This window comes from Pagrus pagrus (genome assembly GCF_965226575.1).
Source record: "Pagrus pagrus genome assembly, chromosome: 4".
NCBI classification, from domain to species: domain Eukaryota; kingdom Metazoa; phylum Chordata; class Actinopteri; order Spariformes; family Sparidae; genus Pagrus; species Pagrus pagrus.
This window is the reverse complement of record NC_140188.1, coordinates 4305457-4318312: the sequence shown is the minus strand read 5'-3', so window position 1 is coordinate 4318312 and position 12856 is coordinate 4305457. Positions and strand designations below refer to the sequence as shown.

At 42.6% G+C, this 12856-nt stretch overlaps 1 protein-coding gene across 3 annotated transcripts in view; it reads left to right on the top strand.

Annotated features, from left to right (window-relative positions):
• The window catches only part of eml2 (EMAP like 2), a 30846-nt gene that overhangs the window by 3933 nt on the left and 14057 nt on the right, over positions 1-12856 (top strand). The window contains exons 1-4 of one of the 3 annotated variants that reach the window (XM_084350666.1): positions 1220-1327; positions 7122-7352; positions 7452-7569; positions 8325-8426. In XM_084350666.1, the coding sequence (XP_084206792.1) occupies positions 1318-1327; positions 7122-7352; positions 7452-7569; positions 8325-8426 (461 nt within the window). In that variant the 5' untranslated portion in view covers positions 1220-1317. Of the gene's footprint in view, positions 1-1219; positions 1328-7121; positions 7353-7451; positions 7570-8324; positions 8427-10241; positions 10351-12856 lie in introns of those variants that run through there. The other 2 variants (XM_084350665.1, XM_084350667.1) reach the window with 2 other exon arrangements.

The window sequence follows — 12856 nt, the reverse complement described above, 5'->3', positions numbered from 1 at the left end:
GTGAAAAAAGTAGTGTAAAGCCTGTTGTGGCTCCAGAGGAAGCTGCATGTAATCTGATAAATTGCCTCCTGTGATGTCACCCAGTGGCAAAGTTGCATTGTGGGTAATGTAGGCATATACTGCACTGTTGGACTCATAATGGACAGTTTGAAAACAAAACAAACTAAAGCCTTTTTACCCTCTCATTCTTCTTCCTACCTACATTACCCAGAATGCAACTCAGCCACTGAGTGACATTACTGGGGGCCATATATCAGATTACATGTATTACTCCCCTGTAAGACCTGTAAACTCACTTTAATGTGTAAAATTGGTGGTGTTACCCTTTAAATCTGAGTGAATAGTGCATTAGTTGGGGACTATTTTCAGTTGTGGATTAATACACATCGGTGCTGTAGTGAGTGTAACTGGCAGCAGGACGCTGTGACTGACTCATAATAAACTACAGCGATAATGAAGGAACATGACACCAAGTCATCACTGCGCCTCATTTATGTGTTTTTCATAGACAACAATGGGGCACAGAGTAATAATATATGTATGTATCAGGCTTTGGCCAAAAAAAATCTCATATAAATCACAAAAATCAGCATAATTGGTTTTGGCAAGTTTTCACATTTATACATAAGAGACCAGAACATGTTGTACCGTGACAGCTGGTCAGTTGAGTTATACTTCTATGCAATCGTGCAGTGAGGGCATGATGGTCACGAGTGCTGCGTCACCTTTATTTGTGTGTGTGTCTGTGTGTGTGTGTGTGTGTGTGTGTGTGTGTGTGTGTGTGTGTGTGTGTGTGTGTGTGTGTGTGTGTCATTGATCCTGGAGTCCGGCTCTGCAGCATCTCTTCCTGGTGGTGCCTGGCTGTACAGATGCTGATGCTGGTGCAGTGTGTGTGTGTGTGGCCCTGAGCCATGCTCCACCCCTTCTGCCTCCATCCTCTCTGTCTATAGCTAATGAGGCAGGAGGAGGAGGAAGAGGAGGAGGAGGAGGAGGAGGGGTTGGAAATGAAGGAGTAGAAGAAGAGAAAGGAGGAGGAGGGAGAGAAGGGGGAGGGGATGATCGGAGGAGGAGGGAGCGGTCCAGGAAGCGAGATGGAGGATGGGACGGGAGAGGAGAGTTTGTGAATGTGTGTGTGAGACAGTGTGTGTGTGTGTGTAAAAGAGAGAGAGAGAGAGATCGAGCACTGGTCGCAGACAGAGAGGGGAGGGGAGGGAGTCGGAGTCCAGGAAGCCTGTGGGGGAGGAAGAGTGAGAGCAAGTGGACAACCTGAGTGAGTGTTTGCTCCGTGGACTGACACTGGGGTTGATTGGCAGGAGCATGATGGCAGGTAGGCGAGCGGAGCTCCACCTTCATCATCATCACTTCACTGCACCATGAATATTTGAGCAGCCTTCAGTTTTCTTGTTGCCCTGCGCCGACCTCCCATTGTCCATCTCACCATCTCTCTCCCGCTCAGCCCACCCCCTCTGCATTTCATCATCCATATCTCTCCATCTGTCTCCCTTCATTCTCCCTTTTACTCCTTTCCCTCCAACTCCTCACGGGCTTCTTCCCCCTCTCCATCCCTCCCTCCTCCCTCTCTGTCTCTCCTCTGTGTCATGATAGCAGCCATGTGTCTGTCTCAGCTGGTTTTTAAGTAACACTAAAGTCATGTCTGTCTGTGCTGGGATGGCTGAGAGGGAGAGCTTGTAAAACAATGTGTGTCGCCTGCTGAATATCAAATAGATGAGGTTTATAGGGAAAGTAATTGAATAATGCTGAGGTGTAAGCGTTGTTGGTGTGTGTGTGTGTGTGTGTGTGTGTGTGTGTGTGTGTGTGTGTGTGTGTGTGTGTGTGTGTGTGTGTGTGTGTGTGTGTGTTTGTGAGAATTCAAGGGCGAATGGAAAAGTAGCCGGCTCTGCAGTGTTTTTTAACAGGTGTCCTGACAGGAGAGGAGACGAAGGTGAACTCTGCTCATCTCTCCATCTGTTTGCTCTTTCTCTTTCTTTTCTCTCCCCACTTGTTATGCATCCTTATTCTCTCTCGCTCCTCTCCTCAGTGACATGCTAAATGTTAGCATAGTTCTCAGGTTTATAGCTCATGTTTTCATAAGTTATATTTAAAGACAGAAGGACATCCATGTGAGCTGGGTGTTAGCTCGATCGCTGCCGGGTAATCTGGTCCCTGGACCGAGAGACAATCCTCTCATTTGTGGTACTGCCTGTTAGTGAAGGTGACAATCGGGACTTGTCAACATCTACCCACAGCGCCCACAGCACTGTGCTAAAACCACAGTTGAACAAGTAGTCTTCAATGATGCACAGTGTAGACATGCTGGTGGTTTTCATAGCCGACTGGTCGACTGTACAGTTAAGTCGTATAATCTAACAGAGCAACAGACTTCTTCGGCAGTGTTCAGATTTGTTAACTGTGTAGGCTAGGGCTGCAACTAACAATTATTTTCATTGATTAATAGATTAAAAATAAAAAATGTTGATCAGTGTTCCCCAAAGCCCAAGGTGACATTCTCAAATGTCTTGTTCTGTCCACAACTCAGAGATGTTCAGTTTACTGTCACAGAGGAAGAAAGAAGCCAGAAAATATTCACATTTAAGAAGCTGGAATCAGAGAATTATTACTCAAGCCAGTAAATCTGTTATCACGATGGATTGAATAGATGACAACTAAGCAATTAATCATTGCAGCTCTGTAATCAACTAAAAGCACCCAAATTATCTCACAATAACGGCTCAACAACTAATCGGAATATTGTCAGAATCACAATATTGTGATATAGTGCAATGTCCAAGTGGCAGGTGCTTTCTAATAAAGGTAAAATGTGTAACAACAAACCATTATTAGTGCAGCGCTGTGGTGCTACAGAGATGCTCCGGCCTGTGAATCATTTTCTACAGACATACAGGAACATTGAGTTGGTTCAGATCCAGTAAACATCTCATCGTCATCATATTTGTATTTTTTCAGGGAAAATGAAATCTAAAAACTACTGTAAACTGTAATTATATTATTATTATTATTTTTATATTGTTCAGCCCGACTCATGATGCACCTTAAAGATATAGTAGTAGTAGTAGAGATAACTGCCTCACTATAAGGCCGGCGATATCTGCCGAATTTGCATATGACGATGTCTACAGTGAAACATCGTGATGGACGATGACGTCGTTGTTTAGGACTTTGAGGCAGTGTGTCCCCTCAGTGTCGTTGTAAGGCAGCAGTTGTGTATTAGCTCACCACTGTAGCCGCCACTGTTCCCACCGATGCTCTGACATGAATCTCCAACTGTCACCCTGCACAGGAAACTATCCCTCGTTACCACCGACATACATCCCTGTGCCAGGTGTGTCCTCGTCTTTGCACCACACGTCTGTAACTTAGCTTTGTTCAGCCTTGTATGCATAAAACAAAGTTGGCCTACTAGTCAAGGAAGCTAAGAAAACTGTGTGTAAACAGCATGAGTGAGAGAAACAGCGGCCCGCGGGGAAAGAAACACTGCTGCCACAAATTTAACCGAGTGTCTTGGGTTCTCCTAACTGAGCTGGCTTCATAAGAAAATAATAAACGGGACATGGAGACGTAATGTTATTGCACTGAGCAGCAACATATTTCTTTTCATTTCCTCTCCCCACATATCACAAACAACAGCAACTCTCGCCCTACGGCAACTCTGAGGGGACATGCCTCTTAATTGTGCTCTCCGGTGGGGAGCCTTTTGAATCACAATGTTACGATGGTCTGGGATCAGTAGTCGATGGCTGTCAGCGTTCATCAACCCAACCCTACCTCACTATGTGCAGTGTGTATGCAGTTTAATAAACATGCAGTGTATCCGTCTTTATCTTTTCGGATAGTAAAATTGTCTCTTTCATGTTCTTTCATCATCTCTGTCCTGTGTCCCTCTCACTTTCACTTCCTGGTTTGTTATCAGTGAACCTAACTGTCCCAGCAGTTTAGATAAACACGATTATTTCTGTGTATAGTTAAACATTAATCCTTCTTCTCACCCTATTTCTGTCTCACTGTTCGTTTCACTCTCTACCTCCTCCCACCGACAGTCTGTCCTCTCCTCCGTCAGTTCATTAAGTTTGTTTGTTTCTCTCTTTCTTGCTCGCTCATTCAGTTTGTTTTCATTATTTGCATTAATTCTCTGTTTGTTTCGCCTCACACATATACTACTAAGATGTTTTCTAACATAGCTAACAAAGACAATAAGAGGAGATTTAGTTTGTGTAATAGCACCACTCATGACGTGAGACATCACTTTATCTGTATGCTCATACCAAAGAAAACATCCTTGGAAAGGATACTTTAACGCTTTCCATAATTAATTTGATTCTCTGACTTTTAATTTTCAAATGGGTCATTGACTCTGAAACTGCATTTGGACCATAATGAAGACAAATGAAGGGGTTTAAGAAACTGGCAGCCGTTTTAAAAACCCATCTTTTAAATTGTGACGGAAACTTTGGGATACAATGCCAAGATTGAATAAGTGATTAATGTCTGTAAAAAGCAGAGTTAATGAAAATAAGTGTTTTTTTTCTCAGTTTTAGAAAGTTCAAGTCAGTTGAATCCTGTGGTCAGAGGAGCACAAGCTCCAGTTTTAGTGGTAGATTACACAACCGTCTGCTTCTACTACATCAGAAAAATTAGCAGAAAGTTTGAGAAATATAAGAAGAGAAACAGTGATGAAGGCTTGAGTTAATCCATCTGACCTGCTGCTGTTTCATCAGCAGCACCTGCCATGCAAATCTCTCCTGAGCTTCGCCTCTGTATGTAAATCTGACAATTGTTTTCCCCGTGGCACCTTCCTGTCTCATTTGACTGCAAGATGTGATACAGTAACAGTAACAGTGCTCCCTGTGTCCCCCGGCTCAGCTTACAGCGCTGAACTGATGCATGCTGGGAGTCCTGTATTGGCTTGTGCAGAAGTGGTGTGGCCCAAAAAATCCCTTTTTCAAGTGCAGCTTTCATTTAGTTTAATCATTGCTTTGAGTAGTGTACACATGATGACTGTGACATTTTTTATTAAAAAAGGAAGCAGCACCTAACTTACAAAGTATATCATTTTATATTTTTTTTAATTTATTAGTATCATATTCAAGACTAGAAAAAAACTGCAATAACTGCACACTGCCAGGGTTGACTTTCAAAGCTCAGGTAGAAGATAACATATCTCTCGTTGCTGTAATATATAAAAGCTGTAATCACTTTTTAGTCTCTTTTTTAAATGAAGGATTAAGAGGATGTTGTTGCAGAGCTGGATTCATGACAGAGAAGAGACAGGGTTCAGGGTTTAGGGCGCTGCATGAAGAGTCGAGATGTTCTGTTCAACCAGAAATTTGCTTTTGACTCTATCAGGTTGTAATCTGTTAGACCACAGATTAATAATCCACACTGGGCAGTTTGCCTGCTATAATCTAGTCAGCCTCCGGTGATGTCACCGTGGTGGGTGGGAGGATGGTGGACGATTAGGCTGGAAAGAGTTCAAGATGAGAGGACTGAAGGCAGAGGACGGAGGGATGTGAGGGGGCTGACATCAACAGCAGCTCATTTGCGTATATATTATAAATTACTAATAAAAAGCACACTTCGCTGGTTGAAATGCTCCAGTTCAAGTTCAGCTTTTTCTATTATGGAGAGTTTTTAATGCTTTTCAACAGGAGCCTGCAGCCATGCTAGTGGCGCTGCGAGTTGTACTGAGGCACAGTGGGGGTTTTTTTTAAGATAAAGGCTAACATGCTCACAATGCTGATGTTTAGCAGGATAAAAGGAACAATTCACCCAAACATGAAAATTTAGTCATTGTCAATTCAACCCCCATGCAGAGGGAAAGTTGGTTCAAGTTTCACCGTCTGCAAAATATTTCTTGAACTTCACAGTAAACAGAATTGCATCATTCACCTAAACAGCTGAAGTGGCTGGAGACTTGTTTAAATGCTGTGATACTTGTCTCTGAATGCCCCAAGATCCCAAATTGATTTGAAAATATGTTATTTACACCATTTTTTAAGCCGAAACCTAAGCTGCAAAGCTAAAAGTGTAAGCACGCACTCTGTCTGTGCACGAGTCGGGCTACTAATTATTTCATGTCTGTTTTCTGTTGTGGTTTTCTTGTAAATATTTATGCTTACAATCAGTGTTTCTCACCAAAACACAGTGTGTGTGTCCTCAAGGCCAAACAAACATGTTGAATATATTTCTTCTCATAAAACATAAATGCAAAAACCCTGCATCATTTACATCCGTGTGACATCAGCTATTCTTTCTGTCACATTTGCATCACTGCCCTCTGCAGCTGGCAGGAACGGTGCTGCAGAACAGAAAAAACAAAACAGGGAACTCCCCATCAAAGCACAACAGGTGGTTAAAGACTCGACAGGACACCAAGTCTCGATGCAGGAGGACGTAATGAAGAGGACAAGGTTTTGCTTCTCGGTCTCCATCCCTCTTTCTTTTTTCCTCCTCTCCCATGCTGTCCACACAACAACCACACAACCTGCTATCTGGTGTTGTTTTCCTTCTCCTACTCTCTGACTCATACTCACACACGGAGTCTGAATTATTTAAACCAGTCAAGTTTCGTGTGAAACTCAAAACCATGTTATTCACAGAGCGGCGGCAGCAGTGGAAGATATCCACAACACTCGCCCGAAGGAGCTGTTTGTGTTTACATGCAAATAACTGGGTCCAGATGTTCAAATTATGCAGTATATATTATATTAATAATTATTAATAATTTTCTCACTTTCATTCACTCCCTCTGATGTGTATCTACCAACGTTTGTTAAACATTGTGGGCTGAACTGTGATGTATTTTTTGTGTGTGTTGTGTGTGATGTTTAAGGCTGCATGTGATACATTTTTGAGTAAAGTACCACAGTAACTTACTTTTATCCGTGTTGTACTTGACTACTCGGGGATGTAATTTAGTCGAACCTAAGACTCAGAGGACTTCAGAACTGCCTGTGTGTGGTGCATACTGGACTGTGCACAGGCACTAAGTTGTAGTAGTCACCACAGAGTCTTCTCATTGATAAAGAATAGCGGTAATATATCGTCACGACTCTTCATGTCCCAGTAACTAAAATCTTTACTAAACCCTGCCTCCTCCTGTCCAGATGACACGGTGTCAGCCAGCAGTAACATGGACATGGAGGACCGGGTGTCCCACCTGGAGCAGAAGCTGCAGCTGCAGGAGGATGAGATCCAGCTGCTGAAATCGGCTCTGGCTGACGCCCTGCGCCGACTAGGCTACTGCGAGGAGCAGAGCCTGGGGATGCAGCCAGGAGGTGGCCATGCTGCTGGGAGGAGACCTCTGGCCACCACAGCTTCAGCACCAGCTACTAAAGGTAAGTAAGGCAACCAGCTGAAAGGCAGCCAATGTCCTGCACCCCAAATCTGTCATTTCCTCTTTTTGCTGAAGCTAATAATAATTTGTTACCTTTCAGTGCGTCAGCTCCTGCAGGCTCTTCCCTCCAGACCTCTGAGTAACGGCTACGTTCAACAGAAACGCCTCCTCTCATCCCCTTCCTCTCCGAAGAAAGAGGTGCTACAGTCCATTAAGAGGTATAAAGACACTAAAGAAAAGAGAGACTCACACAAATATGGGAATTTTTTTTTATCTCAGAAGGGAATTGCAAGGCTTAAAGTCAGAGATGCAGCTCATTTTCAGCCGATACCACTAAGCGATATTACATGCTTATCATGGCCGATACTTATAAGATAAGCAGTAATTTCACATTTTTTAATTTTTTTAAAGAAGTTCATACTTTGTAGTTTATGCACACCTGAGGGTAAGAGATGCTGAGATGTAGTGAGAAACAGTGGATGATTTGATTTCCACAGTTCAAATAATATTTGTTGAGTTAAAACTCATCCATATGAGTGACGACATGTTTGGCTGTCTAGTCTACACTGCATGGCTCTACCCAGGTGCAGCAGTTTGACTTCACAACAGGCTGCACATCAGAGTTTGTAAATGCTTCGCTTGTTAGGTCAACAAAAGCAATTTGGCCTCATATTATCGGACAGAGTCATTTTGCTAATAAGAGGAACAGTCCAGTGAATTTTTTGCTGTTTCATCCTAAGTTGTGTTCCACCGTCTACATTCTTTCACAGTTCATTTTTTCTTATCCATCACCCCTCGTTTCGTTTATGAGACCCCCATCTAACCAGGGAAATTAACTAGGAGTGTAACTTTATTTTTAGCAGTGGCCTCAGGGAGTAGAGGTGAAGAAGGGTAAAGATAAGTTTCACGGCAGAACATTCTGATTTAAGTTTTGTTCCTCCTCCTTTGTCTCCTCTCCTCTCCTCCCCTCCAGAAAGAGTATGTCCACAGAGCGCCTCACCCTGGTGAGGAGAGAGATGGAAGCTGGGAGTCGGAGTCGAACCACCTCCTCCAGCAGCTCCTCTGGAGGCAAAAGGTATCAGCCTTGTGCAGCATGATGGTGTAAATTATACAGTGTGTTTCTAAATTCATGAACACCTACTCATACCTGGTATATTCTTTATGCATGTGATGCGAGAGAAGCAATCATCAGTCACATTTTCAGAGCCAGATGTTACAGACAGTCTGTATTATATGTCAGCATGAAATCAGACTAGAAACTCTTCATTTCGCCTCTAACAAGCCCAGAGAGCATGTTTGTGTATTGTACAGAAGCAGGGTTGTGTGTAATGAGCTGCCTTACTGTCGACTCTCTCTTCTGTCACACAGTCTGACCACAGTCAGTCTGAACACGACGTGCAGCCGTCAGAGGCAGAAAGAAAAAGTCAAGAGTGAGTGTTTGGTTACAGCAAGACCAAGAGTTATTTCAGATATTAGATTTCTGATATTTAACTAACCAGATATCAGTTACTGGACATGATAAATACACTGGCAGCCTGTCCAGGATGTGACCTGTCCTCACTCCCAATGCAAACTTGGATAGGCTCAGCTTCCCACAACACTCGCTACTTTTACACAGACTCTAATATTCCACTAAAAACTGGAGTAATGGCTCAGTCACAATTGAAACGCCTCACATACCCACCTCAGTTACAAGAGACTCACCCGAATGGAAGGAATCTTTAAAAAGGTTTAAGGTGGTGGTATAAAACTTTGATCTGTTCAGTAGTAAACACTTAAACTGATCGCTTCTCTTTGGTTGAAATAATTATATTCTTCTCTTTGCATGTTTGCACCACAGTTTCACTTAAAGTGACGTGAACAAGTTTCTGGGAGAGACAGAAAAATGTTTATTATTTAAAACTTTAATTATATGAAACTTTTTGTGCAAAAGAAAAGAAAAGTAATCTGATAAATTTAAGTTGCGTCCTCACACAGTTTGTGCACGGGCGCTAAAATGGTGGTCTGCGGTAAAAGACAAGTGGAACGACTGCCTCCGCTCCCCAATCTAATCAGCATCTGTATCTGAGTTTGATGGAGGCGTTTTGCATTTACAGCCCAGAGTGTTGGAGCTGCTGAGGCTCCGACAACTGAAGGTTTAGAGTTTCTGAAGTTTAAAGCTCACTCAGGATGTGTGAGAGGGAGGCGAGGAGGAGCGTGAGATGAATTCTGCACAACATCATCATCATTAGTGTCGTCTGATGTGTCTCATCATCATCATCCTCATCATCATCTGTGGCTGTTACGCTTCCACAGTCAGCACTTCCTGGTCACCTGCAGAATATCTGGGATGTCACCATGAGTTACCTTTTGATGCTAATGGACTGTTGGTCTTTGTGATGCCACAGCTGTGATAGACAGTGAAGTATCCACGTGTCACAACATGTGTGGACTTCAGCAAACAAACCAGAGGAAGTTTATCTTTGATTAATCATAGTCACACACTTTCTCCATTGTTCTTGTTTGTCTTTTCACACATCCGTCTGTCTTTCACTGTTTAATTGCCTACATTTTTTTTTTTTTTTTTTCGATTTTCATCCTTTTCCTACCATTTCTCAAATTTTGTATTTCTCTTTTCCTCTCCTTTACTCTCCTCTTTCCTCCTTTTTCCCTTGTAATTTCCTGTCCTGTCCTTTCCTTTCCTTTCCTTTCCTTCCTCTCCTCTCCTCTCCTCTCCTCTTCCCTCTCTCTCCTGTCTTTCTGCTGATGGATCACATTTCCAGTAGTTGTTGGTAAAAGGGGGGAGTGGTTAGCAGGCAGAGGGGATGGGTCTTCACAGTCGGGAAATGCGTTCTGATTGGATGATGGGGCCTCTACAGGCTGAACTAAAACTTTGCTGAGTGAAGGAGGAAGTCGGTGTGTTGCTGCGGCTGTTAGACAGGACAGGAACCACTCTGACTGCTCACCACTGTTGACTGTTACTCTAACGGAAACCTTGCAGCCATGAAGAGATCTTCCAGGTAAATACCTGCTTTATAATCGACAATCAATGATTGACAGAGTGAGTGGGAGACTCTGAGCAGAGAGGATTTACTGATAAAGCTTTTTGAAAGAGAAGGTGTTATGAGGTCTGACGGATTCATTGTACAAAAATGAAGTATGTATTCTGTGAAGGAAGGTGTTTAGCTTTAGTCTTTGGTAGCTACATGCTGACAGCACTTTTAAAAATGCGTATGCTGTTTTTAAAGTCAACCGGAAGAACTTCAGAAAAAAGGGAAAAGTGTTTTTTTTGTGTGTGTGTCACACCCAGCTGGTCCTACGTTTGTTGGTGACTAATATTTAAATAGATTACAGGTTACACAATGAAACACAGTGTGGTTTGAAAAAATGCATTCAGGCTTCACCATGTTAAGTTTTTTAAAAAAGTCAGTCAGCTCTTTGTGTCAGTCTGCCAGACAGCCTGAGGAAGTTGTGTTGTGTGAGGTTTGCGTGACAACAGAGTTTGTCACGCAAACGTTTGATCCCCGTCTGCAGGGCTGTGGGTGGCTACGGGGAGGGGCTGCTGCATGGTAACATGTATACTACAGTAACAAGAGCCAGCTGTGTTAGTGGACCACGGATCAAATGGCATTTTAGCCGTTAGTCGTAGTTTAATTGTGTAGTTCAAACAAGGAAGGAAGAAGTGATTTGTACTGTATTACGTGCTTTTCATGAAGAAAGCTCTCAGAGGCCGAATTTCAATTTGTTCAACTGCTTAAAAAACTCAAATCAGACTTTTATGTAAACCAGAATGAAGCAAATGTGTTTCCTTTTCTGAAGTTGATTTCTTATGTAAGAGGTCTCTCATTATGTCACACATGTGTTGAATGAATTTATATGCCTCTTTATGTGCAATTAGTGGCTCCTTTGTCCTCAGGCTTCTAATTATGGTGGAAACAAACAAACATGTCACATTTTTGTCCAGTTATGAAACACACACACACGCACACACACACACACATACGGGTTGAGTGAATGTGAAGTGACAGGACAGTCACACTGTGCTCAGCAGTTCTGTCAGTTCACTGACTGTTCTGTTAAATTAGATCGACTCTGGCAGCGGACAGGACGCAGCTCCTGCTTCACATCACAGACTGAAGTTCACAAGAAAACCAAAATCTTATGTTTCTGTGGAACAAGCTGCTTCACATCACCTACTGCAGTTTTACTTGCATGTGTCACCGTGGGTGATGCACATTTGTACTTCAAGTAACATTAGTTTTAATTTGCTGAAAGGGGGGGTTGGAATCAAACCTCTCTGTATTCTTAATATCACCCTGCAGCATTGTGACCACAGACAGGAGGCTGATGCAGCTGTCAGACTGATGTTACGATTACCGATTCTGCTCAGCATGCAAAAACACTGATAACATTGATTGGACCTCCTGGTTAACAGGCAACTGACATATCGACCATGTAGCTCATTGCAGAGAAGCGCTTTGCACCACTAAAACAAGGTGAAAAGGTAAATTAAGGTTGAGAATCCTCCGTATCTAAGGATGTTGTACAAAGTTGAGTTTTGCAGTACAGGTCTAGATTTATGCAAATACAAGGAAAAAGGAAAAGATTTCTATCACGTTCACTCTGTCCCTCTCTTCATGGGACAGAGCGCTTTGATCCAGAAGGAAATCTCATGTGGCTGCTCTTCTATTTAAATGAATACGTATGCGTGTACAAACACAGCATAAGTAAACAAGGTTAAACATCTCGTATACAAACCTTCCCTTAGTCACTTTAAAACAATGCAAATTCTGATGAAGGAAAGAGGGGAAAAAAAACATCTGCATCCAATCAAAACTTTCTCCCTCTCACTCGTTCTCTCTCTATCTAATTATCTCTCCATCTCTCCATGTCTGCCACAACAACATCATATTAGTCTAATGGAAGACGGCACAAAGTTTGGTCTCTTAGTGTGTTTCTTGTATGAGCTGAGTGAAGATGTGCTTGCATCCATTAGCTGAACCACTGCAGTACTTCAGTCATAATGGACCAGGAAATGGACGCACACTTGACCGCTCCCACAGTTCAGGGAGCCACAACTAAACAGTCGGACCACAACATCCATTTTCTCTCCGCCTGCATCACTTTAAAACCAACAGATTTTCTGCAACGTCCATTGACGCAGTTCCCCGCAACTGGGTAAAGCAGCTTCCTCTTAAACAATGTACTGATGCTGATTGAGTTATCAGTAAGATGCAAGGAGAAGGCACTTACTGTAAATGTTTCAAGATGTTAAAAAACATTTGGAAACAACACACAAGATTACATAAAAGTTTTATAAGTTACACTGTGGCCTTTCCTTGTGCGTACACACCGACAGTCAAAAAGTTTTTACTCAAAAGAAACTTTTATTATTTTTTCAGCTTTCCCGAGGCCATCTCTTATCTCTCCGTCACAGTTTTTTATATAACACTCTGGTCTGTGAATGATGACGACAGCTAGCAGCACTAGATTTGGGATTTTTAAGCGCAAATCCAAAAACTCTGA